At 40.6% G+C, this 20,187-nt stretch overlaps 1 protein-coding gene across 4 annotated transcripts in view; it reads left to right on the forward strand.

The window, feature by feature from the left end:
* The first annotated feature begins 1,460 nt into the window (after positions 1–1,460).
* trappc8 (trafficking protein particle complex subunit 8) overlaps positions 1,461–20,187 on the forward strand; it is a 37,642-nt gene continuing 18,915 nt past the window's right edge. For 2 of the 4 annotated variants that reach the window (XM_026944682.3, XM_026944683.3), the window contains exons 1-8: positions 1,461–1,743; positions 8,007–8,201; positions 12,135–12,218; positions 13,574–13,663; positions 16,619–16,793; positions 17,819–17,972; positions 19,526–19,610; positions 19,705–19,961. In XM_026944682.3, the coding sequence (XP_026800483.3) occupies positions 1,587–1,743; positions 8,007–8,201; positions 12,135–12,218; positions 13,574–13,663; positions 16,619–16,793; positions 17,819–17,972; positions 19,526–19,610; positions 19,705–19,961 (1,197 nt within the window). In that variant the 5' untranslated portion in view covers positions 1,461–1,586. The remainder of the gene's footprint in view (positions 1,744–8,006; positions 8,202–12,134; positions 12,219–13,573; positions 13,664–16,618; positions 16,794–17,818; positions 17,973–19,525; positions 19,611–19,704; positions 19,962–20,187) is intronic. The other 2 variants (XM_026944684.3, XM_026944685.3) reach the window with 1 other exon arrangement.

Raw genomic sequence — 20,187 nt, forward strand, 5'->3', positions numbered from 1 at the left:
GTCAGGTTTATTTTTCGCAACCCTACGCTTTCATTTTCACAAACCATGGGCACCACTAGATGGTGGCACTTGGCTGTCATGTTGGAAACCCCCTGCCTTACACACACACACACACACACACACACTCTGGTCCAGAACTGGCGTTGTTGACCCCTTAGCTAATCGTATTGGATCCAAAAATATCATTTTAATTTTAAATCAATATAAATATGTGTGTGTGTGTGTGTGTGTGTGTGTGTGTTAACCACATAACTATAATTGTTATGAATCCATGCATTGCCATTAACTTTTTCTAAAAAATGTAATTATTTTTTTCATTTAGCAGTGGTTACCATATATACAGTATGACTAAAGGTTTGTAGACACCTGACCATCACACCCATATGTGCTTGTCGTACATCTCATTCCAGATTTAATTCCCCTTTGCTGTTATAATAAGCTTCACTCTTCTGGGAAGGCTTTCCACTAGATTTTGTAGCGTCTCTGTGGGGATTTGTGTTCATTCAGCTACAAGAGCATTAGTGAGATCAGACACTGATGTTGGTGAGGAGGTCTGGGGTTCAGTCGGTGTTCCAGTTCATCCCAAAGGTGTTCAGTGGGGTTGAGGTCAGGGCTCTGTGCAGGACACTCGAGTTCTTCCACTCCAATCTTAACACACCATGTCTTCATGGAGCTCTCTTTGTGCACAGGGGCATTGTCATGCTGGATCAGGTTTGGACCTCTTAGTGATAGTGAAGGGAAATTGTAATACTACGGCATTCAAAGACATCCTATATTGCGGCAACAGTTTGGGGAAGAGCCACATATGGCTGTGATGGTCAGATGTCCACATATTTTTAGCCATATAGTGCATACTGGTAACCTGGTATATAAATTTCAAACATACGTGAAATGATTATATTAAAATATCAGCGATTAGGATAATGGATTGATGATAACAATGAAAAGGAAGTGGGTTTTTATTTTAAATCCCCATAAATATAATACTGTATTTTAGAGAATTCTCTCATTCGTTATATGTCTGTCTTTATGGCTTAAAACTATATTTAAGTGGTTCTTTATGTTATTTTCATATCAGTTTTCCCCACACTAAATCAAACATTGCAGTCAAATAACGTGTACACGTTATTTACAAGATATTTTATTTATAATATATGTGATGTTGATGTTATATATTTAAGTAAATTACTCCGTATCAAGCTGAAATCTGAAAACATTAAAATCATGTTTCATAATTTAACTCAGCACTACTTTTATTATGAAGAAAAGTAACGCTCCTGGCTGAATCCCAAACCATCCGCTACTCCCTATATACATGCACTATCTAGGGTTCAGAGTAACAGTTTCTACACGCTGTGTGGAACACTGTGTAGGTAACATTGATGTATTTGGGATGCGGCCCGTCCTCAGCGGTCGCCTGACAGCCGCAGTGGTCGATGGGAGTTAAATTGATTAGGAGGCGAGTGAGCGTTAGGATACAACATGGCTGCCGCGGTGGGTTGTCAGTAGGGGAGTTGTTTTTACTCTGAAGCAGTTGCTTTATTTCGGTTAAAGGCAGAGGACAGAGTGCGCGCTCGGGTCCCGCCATGGCTCGGTGTGCTCAGTCCGTGCAGGAGTTCATCCAGGACTCGTTCGTGCCCATGGTGGCTGTGCTGTGCAGCGACGACGCCGAGAGACTGAGCCGCAAAAACAACCTGAGTTTCCCCGAGCTGCTGCGGCCCTTCTGCCGGCTGACCTCGGAAGGTACGAGCTAACATCATCTCCTTGTGCTATTGAAGACGCATACACGATGAGCTCGAGTTTGTTTTTGTTTTAGTTATTTGTTTTTTTTTTAAAACATCCGCGTAAACACACTTGGCTAGCGTTAGCAGGATGCTATCAGCGGTTAGCTCTCTGCTCACTTGACAGGAACCGGAGAGCTGCTCGTCCCTAACCGCGCACTCATACACTAACTAGTGCGTCACAGTGTAGGAGCAGGGCAGCTGACTAGCGCACTGAGTAGCAGGCCAGGGTGAGGTGTGTTACTCGGTTTGGGACACAGCCCAGCCCTGAGCGGCCCTCTTTCTTTTCTCTGTGTGTGTGAGAGACACCTGATCGGTTTGCCGGTTACCCGAGTAGCTCAGCAGTATCGGATATCCCTAGCTAACTTCTTTAAGAGCTACATCTTTACTTTTCAGCACTTCATCAGCCCAAATATTAGCTTGTTAGTTAGCTAGCCATGTTAGTACGGCTAAGCTAGCTGATCGGCTGGCTACACCCTCTTTAGCTAGTAAACAGATTATCTGTATAATGCTCCAGGTATCTGTATCTGTATCAGTATCCGGATTGAAACAGGAAGTGGGCGTGGCCTAAACCGGAAAGTGGATTTTTTTTTTTTTAATATACATATTTTATATATGAACTCTAGCACTACTCCCACAGAAATACTGGAAAACCCTGTTAAACACAAAGGTAGAAATGGCAACACTGGCTACGTTTACATCAATTGCACATCAAATTCCGTATAAGATCTGTATTCAGGTTGCAGTCGTATTCCCCAGTACGATGTTTATACGCATCCAGGCGTCTGAATATTCCTGTACACGTGGGTGTTGTAACTGGGCTTTCAAGCGCTCCTGGGAAGTTCGTATTTATGAGCTGGGAAGTCATCATTACAGCGTCAGGTGCGTTCAAGTCACTTTGGTCAGAGCAAGATGGCGGTGTGCCTTCTCTTATTAACCACAAAAAAATACAGCAAGGTCTTTTAACTCTGCTTCTAGAAAATGAAGAACAAAAAATACACATCAGGTGTCTTTTGCTTTTTTAGGTTTTAAATCAGTTTATGAAGCCACTGTAAACTTTATCGTTACATAATAATTGTATCGTAGTTGTACAGTGCTGTCGTATTTTGTGCAGGCAGTTAGCTTGTTTAAAAAAAAGCCTGATAAAGAAACGTCACTGCTAAATACCCATTCAATTTCAGCTAATTTACCGTCAACTACAGATGCTGCATCCACTGATTCCACCATGTTTTCTTACTGACATGGACTCTCAACTCGGAAACTCAGAGCTCAAAGAAAATCCCAAAGAAAGTTTCCCATTCATAATTATGACTTTGTGGTGGCATTCATGTGCGCTCAACTCGTAACTCGTATATCTCCTTTCAGTAGATTTTCTGAATAAAGCGTTTACATACAACAAATTAAATCAGGCATATTCCAGGGTGGGAATCGGCATTCGGGGAGTCAGAATATTATCTTAATCTGAATCGGGTAATCAGATTACGGTGTTTACATGACTCAATACTAATTAGAATATTGCCAAATTCTGATTAATATCGGAGCATCAATGTGCATGTAAACATAGCCACTGTCAGTGTGATGTGTGGTGTGTGTGAACAGTTCCTCAGCCTCAGCTACATCACTCAAGTTCATAATGGGCTACTTGCACAAACACTTCCGCATTATAACTAAAATGACGCTTCTGCTTCCGGCTTGTCCACTATAATCACAATGGCGCTGTTTTAACCCCGTCATCTGAAGGAGCTCCCGAAATAATCTACTATGAAGGTAAGAAAATACCTATTAATTGAAACAGACGCAGAGCTAATGTTAGCCCAACACTCAAGTATAAGACTGCAAAAAGCAAACGTTAGAAGCTGCTGTCTCGCTGTACTGCCGAACGTAAACAGTGCTACCGGTGACACGAGATGTGCGCAAGATCCATTTCAGAACGGAAATACAGCATAGCCCTGAGCTCACGTAAGCCGTAGGAACCCTTGCACTATGCCCACGGAAATATTGCAAAACTCTGTTAAACACGCAGAGGCAGAAATGACAGCACTGTCAACGTGAGCAGTTCCTCAGCCTCAGCTGCATCACTCAAGTTCATAATTCATCTCATTCATTTTTACAAATTTAATTGGTTCTGTTTCCCAAAATGTAAACAAACAAGCAGCCTAAAGCGCAATCTGGACAAGATTAAATTGATAAATGGGATTCTGGGGTAATTTCCTACATTACAGGTGCTGCTTTGTGATTTTATTTCCGTCCAGATCGGTCACATCGGCGTTCTTCTCCGTCCTCCTCTGAGAAAATTACAGACCAGAATTACTTTCTGTTTTTCACCAAACTCAGCGTTCGGATACACATCAGTGATTTTCTGTGCAGATGTGTGATTGTTTTATTGTATTTTCCAGTTCTTGCTGGAACCTTGGTTCGCCTCAAACTGAAATAAGAGCCAGTGTCTCTTCTCTTCTCAAGTGCCTCTTTGACCGCGTGTTGTGATTGGAGCGTGATCATATGACCACATGACGCAAACATTCGGGATTGTAGAAAACACAGCCTGCTAGAAATTCACATCTCATGTGGTCATTTTATTCTTTATTCTACTCATTATTAATTACTTGATAGTTATTATACAATTATTAACTTATTGTTTACTGCTTATAATTATACGTTTATCTACTTATTATTTATTACTTTTATCGATTTTATTACTGTCACCGATATGTAAATAGGCTAGCAAGAGAATTTGCCCATAATTCTGATACTTAAAATATGCCTTCTCTGTCATCCTCATTAATCATGGATTAATGGTAGGCCTGCCCCAGATTCTGAACAAAGTTTGTCATATTTTGATTGGAGGTTACTAAATTAAATCTCATCATATCAGGTTCTGTGGTATCATCAAATATCTAATCGTTGCCTTAAGAACTGAAATTGTATCCTATCATGTGGAAGCCTGAGGTTTACCCTTTAATAAATGACATATTATAAACACTGAGTTTATTTACAGTCATGCTGTGTCTCATTCCCTGCGTCAGCTCAATTCGACTGTCCTACCTCTCTCTCTCTCTCTCTCTCTCTCTCTCTCTCTCTCTCTCTCTCTCTCTCTCTCTCATTGTCTTTTTTACCCTGCCCTGCATAAACGTCACTTTCAATTTAGAAATCAGGCACACTGTTTTCTTGGAACAGATTAATAAATATAATGCAGGGTTTTTTTTAAATAGGACAAAGCAAACTTGGGTGGTTGTCAGTGTACATTAGTATCATTTATCTGTGGGAATCACTGATGCTGCATTTAAACAACGCTGCAAAAAATTCCGTGGTTCCATCCTTGTCCTCAACTGAATAGTAGTACTGCTACACGCTTTGTCTTAATTTGTATATTAGTACTCCTACAGGCTTCGGCCTAAACCAAATTTAGGTACTCGTACAGGCTTCATTCCAAACTGTGTATTAGTACTCTTACATGCTTTGCTCTAAACCACATATTAGTTCTCCCACAGATTTTGTCCTCAACTGCATATTAGTACTCATACAGCGTGAACTGAAAGTGGATAATGCAGAAATGGTTTTTGCCAGCACTCACTGTAGCATTGCTAAAAACTGGACTTGCTGTGAACAGCCCTTTCCCCCTCCATCCCAAAGGAGCTCCAGAAGGGTAAAATCCAGAGACTGTGCAGGCCAGTGGAGCAGTGAAATCTCGCCATCACCATTCTGTTATGATACTTGCTCTGTGACATGGTGCATTACGATGCTGGAAATGTCAACATGAGTGTGAATAAAGAGTAGCCAAGAGAGGGTGTAGTAATGATGTGCAGATACACCATGCTGTTCTGACAGTGTTCATTGACCCTAATGTGTGCCAGGGAAAAAACAAAACAAAAAAATCATTGACACTACACCAGCAATGTGTACGGTTCATACCACACAGAATGGTAAGATGATTGAAAGTCAATCTGTTAGCAGCATTTGGTCCATAGTACCTTGCGTTTGTTGCATCAGATCCATGTCTCACTTTCATCTTCCACTAGTTTCAGGAGTAAACTGCAATGTGACTTTGAATTCACACTGTTCACGACACATCTGAGTGGTGTAAGTGCCTAATCCAACCTGAATGGGCTCTGACACTGGGGTGACAGAATGCATCATTTCTCTCAAGAAAACTAACGCAGCTCACTTAAAACCTGACATAAGAGCATCTATTCCGGTGTGAGTACTGTTACTGTAAAATAGGACTAATCAATAACATATCGTCATATTGCCGCCATAATAAATTGTCAAAGCTCTTTGAGATATTACAGCTATTGTGATGTCTTTCTTTCTTTATTTGTGTATTTTATCAATTACTTATCCGTAAGTACCAATTACAGATTCTGCAAGCATTTGAACTGATGTGAAACATTTCTACAAATTTTTTTAGAATTATAAAAAGTATTTAAAAATAAAAAAAATAATAAATGTTTTAACCGTCTCCTCTTCTTTTGTTTTTGCTATACACTGAAGACATTTGGATTTGAGATCAAAAGATGAATATGATGAATATTTAAACAACTTAGAACATGACACCTTTTGTTTGAACCCACCCATTTTTCAAATGATCTGAAATATTGCAACATGTGTCTGACAGATGTTTCTTGTTGCCCAGGTGTGTCCCGTTAGATTGACTGTTTGAAAATTAATAGCACTGAATGTCTACTCTTGGTTTGAGCCCTGGGTTTCACCTGTAAAGACTGCATTTGTTGTTAAAAAGGATAAACCTACATGAAGACCAGAGAGCAAGCCATTTTGAAGCTGAGAAGAGACTGAAAATCAATCAGAGCCATTGCATAAGCATTGGGCATAGCCAGCACAACAATTTGGAATGTCCTGTAAAAGAAAGAAACCACTGATGTACTAACAACCAGACATCGAACAGGTCGGCCAAGGAAAGCTAGATTGGAATTCACAAAGTAATAGAGAGATGAGCCACAAAAGTTCTGGAATCAAGATTAACCTCTACAAAAGTGATGGAAAGGCTGAATTGATCCAAAACATACAAGAGGTAGTGTCATGGCTTGGGCCTGCATTCTGGTACAGGCTCATTAATCTTTACTGATGTGACTCATGATGGTAGCAGCATCTACAGAAACATTCTGTCTGCCAATTTACAGAGAAATGCGTCCAATCTAATTGGAAGGAGCTCGCGGCAAGACAATGACTCAAAACAAAGCACCAACACAAAAGGACTTCATCAGGGAAGGAAAAAGTGGAAGGTTTTCGACTGGCCAATTCAATCACCAGACCTAAACCCAACTGAATATATATTTCACCTCCTGATGAGGAGCCTGAAGGGAGAAACCCCCCAAAACAAACAACAACTGAAAGACGCTGCGTGGAAAAACATCACAAAAGAAGAATGAATGCAGCAGTTTTGTGATGTCAGTGGGTCACCGGCTTGATGTAGTTATTTGAAGCAAGGGATATGCAACCAAATCTTAAGTGTTATTTACTTTAAGACTATTTGTTCTTATGCTTTTATTTACCTAAAACTTGGTGCTCTGCCACCAAAGGCCGCAGGGTATATGTTGTTTAACACATCTAGTTGTAAATAACAGGAAATGGAAGCTGACATTCTGGTCTATTGTCTATTAGTCATCTTTTGAGCTCAAACCAAAATGTGTTCTGTGTATAGCAGAAACAAAGTTATTGGCCTTGTTTTTCCAGTACTTTTGGAGGAGACTGTATGTCTGTTCTGTCAGTTCTAGGAACACTCGTAAATAAATGCATCCCGTGAGAATTGGCCTTGAGACGCTAATGAACAGCAGTGCTTCTTGTAAAACTGATCTCTTGAGTTTCATGTTGAGGACTCTGAAAAAGACTCTGAAAAAGTCTGTGTGCGCATGGTGTCTGTGGCAGAGGTAATTAGATTTAGATTTATTTAGAAATGTTTTGGACGGTTGATGGAGGAGAAAAGGCTCTTCAGTCTTCATTTAGCAGCTGTGCTGAAAACAACCTGCTTACACTAGCGTATTTGTGATGTGGTTCACTGCTCTTTGTGTGTGTGTGTGTGTGTGTGTGTGTGGTGTGTGTGTGTGTGTGTGCGCGCGCTCTTGGCTTAAAGATATATTTTTCCCCATTATGTTTTTTTTTTTTTTTTTTCCCCTGTGATAAGAATGTTTGATACTATCGAATACAAAGACTATTTGTCACTTCATTAATAGAAGAGAAATCTCATTGTTCTACGGTATTGCCGTCCCTCAGGTCACCTGCGCGACCCCAATAACCAGATCGTGGTGGTGAAGGGGCTGAGGATCAGTGTGACAGGAGTGAACACTCGGCCAGCGCACCCCACCGAGCTGGACAGACTCCTGAGCCAGGCCGTGTCAGCCTGTCAGCCCCCCGAAGGACCCGCTGCTAACGTCATCACTGCTGGAGACTACGACCTCAACATCAGCGGTGAGTCACTCCGAGAGAATGGGGAAAGAGGGGTGAGAGAGAGACTAGGGAACGAGATGTGAGGGTGTGGGGGAAAGAGAAAGAAAGACAGGAGTAGAGGGAGGGAGTGGGAAACAAGGAAAGGTTGGGACAGATGGGACCATAAAAGAGTGGAAGAGAGAAACAAGTAAAGAGGGAGAGGTGGAGTGAGAGATGGGGAAAGACATGAAGAGAGAGAGACAGGGAAAGACATGAAAAAAGATGGGAGCGCATGACATTGAAAGAGATTTAGACAGAGAAAGATAGACAGCGAAGGAAGAGATGGGGAGGGAGAGAGGAAGAGAGAGAGACAAACAGGGGAAGAGATGGGAATTGAGAGAGAGAGAGAGACAGGGAACAAGATGGAGGTAGAGAGAGAGAGAGAAATGGAGAAAATAGTTATAGACAGGGAAAGTGATGGGGGGGAAAAAGATGGGGATAGAGAGTGAGGGAGAGAGAGACAGGGATGAGGAGAGTGTAGGAAAGAGAACTGGAGAGACAGATAAGGAGGGAAATGGAATATGTAAGAGGAAGAGAGGAAACAAGGACGAAATGGAGAAGTTAGAACAGAGAGAAAGAGAGGGGAGGACATGAGGAGAAACTGCATAGTGAAGCAGAGGAAAAAAAGAAAGACAGCTGGGTAAGGAAAGATGGAGAAACAGAAGGGAAGGAGGAAATGAAGCTGGCAGTGAAGTGAGTTCTTTTAGAAAAGAGAAGAGACTGCTGTGGTTTTTTTAGTTATTACAGGAAACTTTTTGTCTGACTTGTAAGAATATTTTTTGCTCACGTGAGCTTGTTAAACTAACCGAATTGACAAGAGTGTGACTTTACTGGTTTTACCGCAGTGAGTTATGTTCAAGCCAGTTTAGTGAGTTTTCATCTCTTATTTCTCAGAGAGGGCAGCAAATCTCATAAAGGCAAGTTTGTGTGTCGGAGTGAACAGCTGACTTTATTATTCCTGACCTGACTTCTTGCTTTCCCCATTATAGCTTTTAATTTTACACATGGATGTCATTCTAGTTAAAAATAAAAAAAAAAAAAAGAGAGAGAGAAAAGAAAAAAAAATCTCACTCACACATGACAAACTATGTGCTGATTAAACCTCAGTGTGTGATGGAAAAAGTGGCTGGCTGTGGCGTGTCTTCAGAACTTCATTCCTCTCTACACATTTCAGCCTCCATGTTCTCCAAGGCCCCAGTGGACCATCGCTTCATTTCTGTGGTTACTGTGATGCAGCACACATGGTGTCAGGGCTCCTGATTAACAGATCGGAAGCTTGTCACCAAGTATTCGATTTTTATTAATCCAAGAGAGTAAAACTAACCCTGTTGTCTGGGTGGGAAGGATGTTTGGCGTTTCACTCCCCTGTAGATCAGAGTGAAGCTAGCCAATCATGGATGTCAGTGAGCTCATGTTTATGGAGATTAGCATCCATGTGCAAGCGAATACACTGTGACATTTCATTTCAGTCGTAGCCTTTTCAGTGGGATGTGCATGGGGCAGGCATAGCAGCACAGCTTCATATACACTATAGCACCAAAAGTTTGTGTACACCTAGCTGTAACACTCATGTGTTTGTTGAACATCGTATCCCAGATTTATTCCCCCTTTGCTATTATAATAACCTCCACTCTTCTGCAAAGGCTTTCCACTAGATTTTGGAGTGTGGCTGTGGGGATTTGTGCTCATTCAGCCACAAGAGCTGTAGAGAGATCAGACACTGATGTTGGTGAGGAGGCCTGGGGTTCAGTCGGAGTTCCTGTTCATCCCAAAGATGTTCAGTGAGGTTGAGGTCAGGGCTCTGTGCAGGACACTCGAGTTCTTCCACTCCAACCTTGGCAAAGGAAGTGAAAGTGAAGGGAAATTGTAATGCTACAGCATGCAAAGGCATTCTATACAATTCTGACTTTGTAGCAACTGTTTGGGGAAGAACCACATATGGGTGTAATGGTCAGGTGTCCACATACTTTTGGCCTAATAGTGTGTATAAGTTTGATATGTTGATAACTTCAGTATGTCATACAGTCAGTATGATAACAGCACAACGCAGGTCTGTTTCCTTGAGCGTGCCTAAGAAAGATGGAAGAATGAAGAACCCCCAGTGGACACTGCAAACCATTTTGAAGGTTGTCTGTTGGTAGCAAGTCTAGAAGATTGGACTCGAAAACTGAAAGTGACCATCCCTAATACATATAATACAGCCAAGTTGAACATACACTGATTTATTTTATTTCATATTAATGAACTCTAAACATTTTTCATTCACCTTGATATGTTTAAACACAAGGTGACTGGTTCTTATAGCAGGAAAGTTACATGACCTGAAAGCGTACATGACAGATTTGTGTTATACATTTTCGTTTAGTGTTCATCAGTGTTTCCACATAGCTACAGATTGCTGATTCAGCAGCTTTCTAAAACCCTACAGGGATAATGGGACAATGGATGCTCTGGAAGTCTTGTTGTTAATATGGAAGAAAAAAGAAAGTGCTGGGGACACGATCCCAGTATACGTTACGCCTACACCAGCCAGTTTATGCAGCAGGCGATGGGATTCGGAATAATTAAAGCACACTATAGTTACAGCTTGAGATGCGTCACACCCCTGTGAAGTGCACCGAGTTTAATTATAAGCTCTGTCCAGACAGGATTAAACTGATATGGAGTCCTGGGGAAATTTCATATGTTACAGGTGCTACTGTGTGATAATATTTCCATCCAGATCGGTCTTGCTGGTGTTTTTCTCCGTCCTCCTCTGAGAAAATTACAGGCAGAGTTACCTACTGTTGTGTTTTTTTGTTTTTTTGTTTTTTTCCCCCCCAACGAACTATTATCGTCTGATAATTTTAGTTCCATCTGGATACACACGTCTATGATTTACTGTGCACATGCCTCCTCACGTTGGGGGAAAAAAATATATATATATTTGATTGCTGCTACTTGCTGTATTTAGTCTTATAGTTTGTGTATTAGTGACCCGCCCCCAAATATTTAACACTTCCCGTGTCTCAAAATGAAAAATGACCGTGCCTTTAGAAGAGGCACTAAACCATATACTTGGTCCGGGCGGTAAAACCTCGACTACACACACTAGCTGGGAAAGCTCTGTCAGGAGGAGGAAGAAAATAAAATCAATATAAAAAGCAAGATCCTGCAGGCTGATTAAAGGAGCCATTATAATGGCAGCTGCAGGTATAAAGCATTACTTAATGTCATTACTAGCATGACATACACACAATCTCTATTAGTTTTAATAACTTTTAGTTTTCTATAAATAATGACTAGTTGTATTGCTGCAGTATCTTAAATATCTAATGGTAAAAGCTGATCAGTTAATACTGTAAAAGATTTGATTTTTTTATATTCAAACTGCTAATTATTTAGTTATTAATTTATCAGCATGTATCATCAGATTTTTCAGGAACTGACCACGTAAACATCTGCAAACATCCAGAGTCGTAGAAAATACAGCCTGTTGGAAACTCGCTCGTCCTGTGGTAATTATATTGCTGTCCAGACACGAGAGTTTTATCACTGAATAGACGAGTAAAAAATTATTACGGACGCCCCTGTGATAAACTAATCCAATCTGAATACAAGCGTATCAAATGAAAAATTTCCGAAAATCAATAAGGAGAGCTTTTTGTTCTTTTTCTTCTCATTGTTGAACCTACAACAAATAAAAGCACCAGTATCTCAGTCGCAGAATCTGCTCCTTCTGCTTGTAGCGATTTGTCCTTCCTCTGATGCTTCTTGGACAGGTGATGAGAAGTCGCCTGGGCTTAATAGTTAAGACACACCAAATGATCTGGTGCCTGAAAACCTTTATTTCTAAACTGGCTGTTTGAAAGCGGTGTGTGTTTGAGTGCTTTAACCCAACCCTCTGGCTCTCTGCCCCTTTTCTCCCCCTCCTAGACCGCTCGGTCAAAGCTAGCGTTCCCTGGTACTCTGACTGGAGAGAAACGTTCACCCAGCTCAGCTCCTCCAAATACTATACAGGTACTTGCTACAGGCTGCGCCGGGGAGAAAAGGGGGAGTTGAATTTAGTCTTAATCACCCACTCTTCTTCTCCTCTTCCCCTTTCTTTTTGTAGCAGATCTGTAGCCCACTCTTTTTTTTTTTTTTTTTTTTTTTTTTTTTTTTTTTCTTCTTCTCCCTCTTTCTCCTCCTTCTAGTCCTGTCTTTTCTCACCCGTCAAGGTGTTGGTGACAATCTTAGTATGTAATGTGAATATACAGAGGCAAATGACTCATTGTGTGGCTGAAACGTTAATGTGGTTATTGGTCAAACATAGTGATTATATAGTACGGTTATAAATATAGTAATGGCTTTAATAGTCTCAGCTGATGACATGCTGTCAAATTTTGGCCATTGTGAAAGGCACACAGATTTTTGGATTGTATATTCACTTTCAAATATTTGTGAAGCTTTGAACCCATGAGTCATTTCACTCGCTCTCAAATCCGTCTCTGTTCTCTAGCCTTTTCTCTTTCTAGATGTCTAGGTGCTTTAGATCCTGCTGCTGTCTTTGAGCCTTTTTGTTAATCACAGACAGAACACATCTGACAGAACACACTCTCTTTGCGCTGGTAGGAAAATATAAACTCTACCGGCCAATTTTACAAATCAAAAGAAGCCAAATTTAATAGAATGCCATCGGATAGATTTTTAGGATTTTAGCGAGTGAATCAGATGTGTTCAAAATGTGATCAAATGTTTTTCTATGTAATCGCTCACTCTTCGGTTGGACCTCTGAGATTTTTTTTTATTTATTCATTTATTTTTTTGGTGAAGTAATTCTTGTTCTGTTTCTCTAATCGACTTTGCTACAAGTATGTGTCTGTTGTCTTTAATATTATTCATTTGTTTGTTTTCTTGACAATTATCTTAGGTTGTTTGAATAGTCAGAACGCAGGTTTCAGCTAATGCCACTGAACTTTCAGTGAGTGTTTTGCATAAATTTTGCACAAAACCATGCCAGCTGATTCGCACCTCTTTGAGACGGAACTCATTTAATCAGTCCAGCAAATCAGTCTCAGCAGATTATTCAACAGATACACAACTATTATTTTCTATCATTATTATTTAGATGTATTTGAATAAATTGACATTTTCTAGTTAACAGTTTGAATTTAAATCTAAAGAGATCCAGGTCTGTTGTATCTACAAAGCTTATGATTTCCTCTGGATTCTTTCTCCTTCCTCAAAAAGCTGAATACTGTAATGACCTTGTGTCTCGTTCCTCTTTCAGTGACATTCTCTCCTCTTCTGTCCTCTGTCCAACCGTGCAGCAGGCTTCACTTCTGCCCCGCTATGCAAAAAACATTAAGTGTGTGTGTGTGTGTGTGTTTTAGCAACAACACCATGGTTTGAAGCATACAGGGAGAGTTTTCTACAGTCCATGCCTGCATCGGATCACGAGTTCCTCAACCACTATGTGGCCTGTATCCTTTATTAGTTTCTCTCTCTCTCTCTCTCTCTCTCTCTCTCTTCCCCTTCCCCTCCCTCTTTCTGTGTGTTTCTGTCTGTCTGTCTCACTCTATATACAGTGGATATAAAAAGTCTACACACCCCTGTTAAAATGCCAGGCTTCTGTGATGTAAAAATGAGACCAAGAAATCATTTCAGAACTTTTTTCACCTTTAATGTGACCTATAACCTGTACAACTCATCTGAAAAACAAACTGAAATCTTTTAGGGGGGCGAGTAAAAAATAAAAAAACAAATCTGCCATCATTTAAAGTGCCTCTGATTAACCCCAAATAAAGTTCAGCTGTTCTAGTAGGCGTTTCCTGACATTTTCTTAGTTGCATCTTACAGCAAAAGCCATGGTCCACAGAGAGCTTCCACAGCATCAGAGGGATCTGATTATTAAAAGGTTTCAGTCAGGAGAAGGGTACAAAAGAATTTCCAAGGCATTAGATATACCATGGAACACAGTGAAAGACCATCATCATCAAGTGGAGCAACAGCGACATTACCAAGAACTGGACGTCCCCCCAAAATTGATGAAAAGACGAGAAGAAAACTGGTCAGGGAAGCTGCCAAGAGGCCTACAGCAACATTAAAGGAGCTGCAGGAATTTCTGGCAAGTATGTGTAGTACATGTGACAACAATCTCCCGTATTCTTCATATGTCTGGGCTATGGGGTAGGGTGACAAAACTGAAGCCTTTTCTTACAAAGAAAAACATCCAAGCCTGGCTAAATTTTGCAAAAACACATTTGAAATCTCCCAAAAGCATGTGGGAAAATGTGTTATGGTCTGATGAAACCAAGGTTGAACATTTTAGCCATAATTCCAAAAAGTACGTTTGGCGCAAAAAGAACACTGCACATCACCAGAACACGACCATACCCACAGTGAAGCATGGTGGTGGCAGCATCATGCTTTGGGTCTGTTTTTCTTCAACTGGAACTGAGGCCTTAGTCAAGGTGGAGGAAATTATGAACAGTTCCAAATACCAGTCAATATTGGCACAGAACCTTCAGGCTTCTGCTAGAAAGCTGAAGAAGAAGAAGAACTTCATCTTTCAGCACGACAACGACCCAAAGCATACATCCAAATCAACAAAAGAATGGCTTCACCAGAAGAAGATTAAAGTTTTGGAATGGCCCAGCCAGAGCCCAGACCTGAATCCGATTGAAAATCTGTGGGGTGATCTGAAGAGGGCCGTGCACAGGAGCTGCCCTCGCAATCTGACAGATTTGTAGCATTTTTGCAATGAAGAGTGGGTGAATATTGCCAAGTCAAGATGTGCCATGCTGAGACTCATACCCAAAAAGACTGAGTGCTGTAATAAAATCAAAAGGTGCTTTAACAAAGTATTAGTTTAAGGGTGTGCACACTTATGCAACCACATTATTATTATTATTATTTTTTTTTATTTTTACTTGCCCAACCTAAAAGATTTCAGTTTGTTTTTCAACTGAGTTGTACAGGTTACAGGTCACATTAAAGGTGGAAAAAGTTCTGAAATGATTTATCTTGGTCTCATTTTTTTATATCACAGAAGCCTGGCATTTTAACATTTTAACAGACTTTTTATATCCGCTGTATCTCTCAAGCCTGTTTTGCTTTTCTCCCCCAGAGCATGTTTGCCCTCATGCTCATTTCTCTATATCTCGTTATCCTTTCCTTCCTGTTTTTCTCCTCTGTTTCTCTGTATTCACTTCCACATTAATATTTGGTAGCTCTTGAGTGTGCGGCCTAAACTTAAATGAGTGCATATGAATTTCACCACTTCTTTGAAATATCTGTATAAAATGACTAATAAGAAACAGTGGGAAGAAACTGACACTGCCTCTGTCGCACTTTGTTGTGCTCAAACTAAAAGCCAGTGTCTTGATTCTGACCCGCAGGTCAAATTTTCTGTTTTGTCTTTTAACCATATTCGAACGAATAAACCACATCATACATGCAAAGTATTAAAGTCACTACTTCAAATTAAAGCCACTTCATACAGCACCTTCAACATTCATACATTATTGTCAGCATGAGAGAGAAAAAAATCTACACTTTTCTCTCTTTTCTTCATTAAGTCGCTTCTTTTGCTGATGCATGTTTTTTGCAGAGTGTGTATCTGCATCATGAATGAGGAGACAGGGATTATGCGTAAGCATAGCTCGAGAAGGGAATGCGCAAACCTCTGAAATGTCAATAAGCGGTGCGAATCTGTGGTGCTGTACAACAGGCAAATCGGTTGAGCAGAGAACTTTATCGGATACCGTTGAGCTTGTGACGTTTTAATGAGCACAAGAAATAGACTGATTTCTCTTACATCATGTAGCCAGGACCAGGTATTGAAAGGAAATGTGCTTCTGGTAGCGATAATTTTTGCTTTGTGTTAATTTCATATAGCTAACTTTGTGCTGTTTCTCTTTCACTTTCTCTGTGTTTATTTCTGAAAGCCCGCTCAAGCCCTCAAGTAAAATTCTTTTAGTATGTGCAACTTTTCCACAAAGGAAATAAGGTAATTTTTAGAATAATATTGCTACAGATTATAGTGTAAACAACTCTTTCACACCCAGTCCATTACCCCTCTCCATTCTCCTTCCTACAGTTAAGACTTAGTTGTTTTTCTTTTCCTGTACAGTCAGGTTTGTAACATACTGCACAAGTTCACATGATGCGAAAGGATGTTAACACTCAGCCCCACACGTGCCTGCAGATAGTATATGCTGATAGAAATCAGCCCTAAGAACCATTGTCTCTCACTTTCTCTCACATTTCTCACACTTCTCTTTACTCCTGTATCTGTGTCTTTTTCTCACGTTTGCACATTGGCTTGCGTTTTCTCACTCTATCCATCATTTTTTTTTTTCCTGGTCTTTCTTGCTCTGGCTCTCTCCCATTCCTTGAGTGTTAGAGTGTGTGTTCCTTCACTTGAGTGTGTGTAGGTATGTTGGTGGTGTCGTCTCATGAAGCCGTGCCCACTGAGCAGTTTCAGAAGCTCTCTCAGGAGCAGCACAGGATCCAGCACAGTGGAGAGTACACTTACCCCAAATGGTTCATCCCCAACACCCTCAAATACTACGTCCTACTTCACGACGTCAGTGATGGAGACGAAAAGAGGTTTGCGAAGCACCAGTCTAGCTGAATATTTATTTATAGGTTGGCTGGTTTGTGTGGTGAATCTGAGAGATTATTTACTCACCCAGGTTTTTCCAGTTACTGAGCTGCAGGTTTACACGTTTAACATTGTCCTTAAAGGCCTTTCTGAGGAAACGTTGAAAATTATCTGACATTTAAAAAGGTTCAGGAACTGTCTTGTTTTAAAATTTCCAAACAAAACTTTATTTAATGATTTGTGCAGTCTTCCCTTCCTCCAAATACTTTTTACAAGACTTAAAGGGAGAGGAACTTTTTCTTTATCCATAGTTTTAATTTCTTTTTTACCACAGCACAGTTTTTGAATCCGATGATCAGAAGGTACGGATAAATTTTAGGTAACAAATATAAAATAAATATAAATGTATAAATATGTATTAATGCTCTCATTCTAATACATTATTGTTTCTATAGTAACAGCTTATACACAGGGACTTGTATGGCAGATGTTCCACGTAATCTGATCCCTATGATGATAAGCAGTTTTTAAAAAAAACGTGTTGGTTGAGAAAACGTATAATTGTTGATGTGGTGATGCTTTGTCTTGGTTTGTTTTTTTCGTTAGAGACATTTATGGAAAGTAATCAGTACTTTGTAAAAGTCATGGTGCTTTGTAGTTTTTTAGGGAATGTATAGCGTTGCTATTATGTAAGCGATAACAGGAACTAACTTGTATCGTGGAAGTTCCACAACAGTAAATGTAACTATAAACCTTTAAAAAGCGTGTTATTATTCATTAATAAATTAATTTATTATCATTGGTAAATTGCTGTGGTATAAGCATAATAGCGCACTCCAGACCGTGCTGCTACACAAAAATAATGCATTTCACATCGGGCCGTATTACACCACCCTGTGTGGTATTTTTGCGTAGCAGCACGGTCTGTTGTGTGTTGTTCCTTACTTAATGAACTTGCATATATTGGAATATGACATTTGCTGTCCTTTGCTCTTACTCCCTCCTCCTCATCTCCTACTTCTCTCTACAGGGCAGACTCCATATATGAGGACATGAAGCAGAGGTACGGTACTCAGTGCTGTTACCTGTTGAAGATCAACTCCGGAACAGGTGCTGCTCGGCCAGATGAGCAAATGCCTGACCCCTGGAGTCAGTATCTACAGAAGAACCACATCTACAGCTCTGTGAGTTCGACAGCAACCTATTTACATTGTTGACACTCATTCCTCATATAATTCCTAAATTATATCTACCACATCAGTAGCATTTGACCCTATACTGAGAAAATAACTGAAAACCTGTGAACATGAAACTCATATTTAGTGGAAGTCTAAGGGTTGTTGCTGAGCTCCATAAGTATACTTTTACAACAAACAGGACTTCTCAACAATAAAAGGTCTTAGGATGGGATAGACATGAGAGACAGTCCTACCAAAGATGCTCTGTCATATTCTCCAATGTTCCAACACTGTAGCAATACAGTAAAAAGGAATTCTAGTTACTCATCCTTTCCCTAAGGCTTTGTGGTATCCACGTGCCATCTGATCCACCTATGTTGCCACCACAAAGTCTGAATTGTACTGATTTAGAGCTTACTTTAACAATACTTTTGGCTGAATCATTTATGAAAGCTTTCTACAGAGCAGTCAGAATCAATCTTCCACCAAAGTAATGATGATGCCATATGATGCAGTATTTACATAAACTGCTGCTGTTATATAGCCATTTTCCCCTTTCTTCTTTTCTGCTGCTACACGTTGAACAGCATGAACACCAGCACACTTCGTTCCCCCTGCTACATTCACTTGTGGTTGTAATAGCCTGGTAACTTCCTGCTCAAGCAGATCTGCTACCCCGAATCGATGGAAAGATATCGCACCCACAGCCAGATGATGATGTTGCGCAGACTGAGTACTATGTTGCGCAGACTGAGTACTATGCAACATCTAGCAATCCAGGAACCACTCCTGAACACAAGAGCTCCTATTATATGGGCCTTGCAGTGTTCCATGAAGGCAAACCTGCCGAGTGTTCCATCATTCTGTGGTGCTATTTAGACTGAATGGCAGATGTCTGATCCTCAGATCAGCTGCTCATCTGTCAGGAAAGATGTGTGGGGCTCCCTTGCCTTACCAGAGACTGGTCTGCTGGGTGGTGGACATCACCACCAAGGCCTATAGGCAGGCTGACTGCCCAGTCCCAACAACACTGAGGACTGTCTCTTCCTAATGCACAGTTCTTTGAGGCATGACTCCTCCCCCCGAAGTCTGTGCTGCTGCTACCTCCAGTTTCTACAAGGCTAATTTCACCCTCCTTGTGGGGTGAGTGCGACATCATCTCTGAACATCATTCCCATGACTCACTGCCCCTGGTGGTTAGGAGCGGTGAAATTTAAAGTTGTGTATGTAACTGTGGTTCAGTGCATCATACCTCACTTTTTGGCATTGTTGATGGTTATTCAGGGTTATGCAGGGTCCTAGAACAACTAACTAGAGTAACTAGCATTTCCCATAAATGTTGACTGCCTCAGCAACTGCTCTTAGACTTCCCTCAAAAGTGTTTTGCGTAATCTGGCGTTCTTTTGTCTCAATACAGGTAAACGTGTCTAAATTCTTATCATTGGTAACCAGCGAATATGTTGAAATTAGGTTTGCTGGAATTTTCCTCTAACCCAGCTTCAGACTTGCTTGCTACAGCTTTGCGTAAGCTTAAGCCTTCCTGTGTTTGCACGATACAGGAGCAGTACGAAGAAGCTATGGTGAATAATGTTGGGGAGAATAACATTCAGAATAACTCTGAAGTGGATGGACTTGACACCTCAGGTGATTTTCTGCATGGAACACCAGTGTTATTAACCCATTTTAATTGAGGGAATGGTTCTTTAATATTCTTCTGATGTTTTTCTCACATTTACAGATGCAATCACCAATACCCATCCACTGAAACTGGACCAGACAGCTGACCCAGGTTATCCCTGCAACCCCCGCGAGGCTATGAACAGTGTGGACATGGATCTATCAAGGTCACAGAAACAGACCCCAACATCATCACAGGCTCATGGTGCCTGCCTAACCCTCAATGACCATGACCGCATCCGCCAGTTCATCCAGGAGTTCACCTTCAGAGGACTGCTGCCACACATCGAGAAGAACATCCGCCAGCTCAATGACCAGGTGTTCTCTCTTTTACACACACTCAAACACACCATATACATACTATTGCCAAAAAAAAGCACTTTTCTCTTGAACGCATGAAAAATATTAGCATTGATGAATACATGGTGTTTCAACAATACACTGTTTTTTTAGCATCACATTTAGCTCAGTGTATCCTTTGATCGTACACTTTTGTCAAAATTGGACTTCATTTTAAAGCAAATTAATTTCCTCAAAACAGTTC

This window comes from Pangasianodon hypophthalmus, chromosome 19 (genome assembly GCF_027358585.1).
Source record: "Pangasianodon hypophthalmus isolate fPanHyp1 chromosome 19, fPanHyp1.pri, whole genome shotgun sequence".
In the NCBI taxonomy this organism is placed as follows: Eukaryota; Metazoa; Chordata; class Actinopteri; order Siluriformes; family Pangasiidae; genus Pangasianodon; species Pangasianodon hypophthalmus.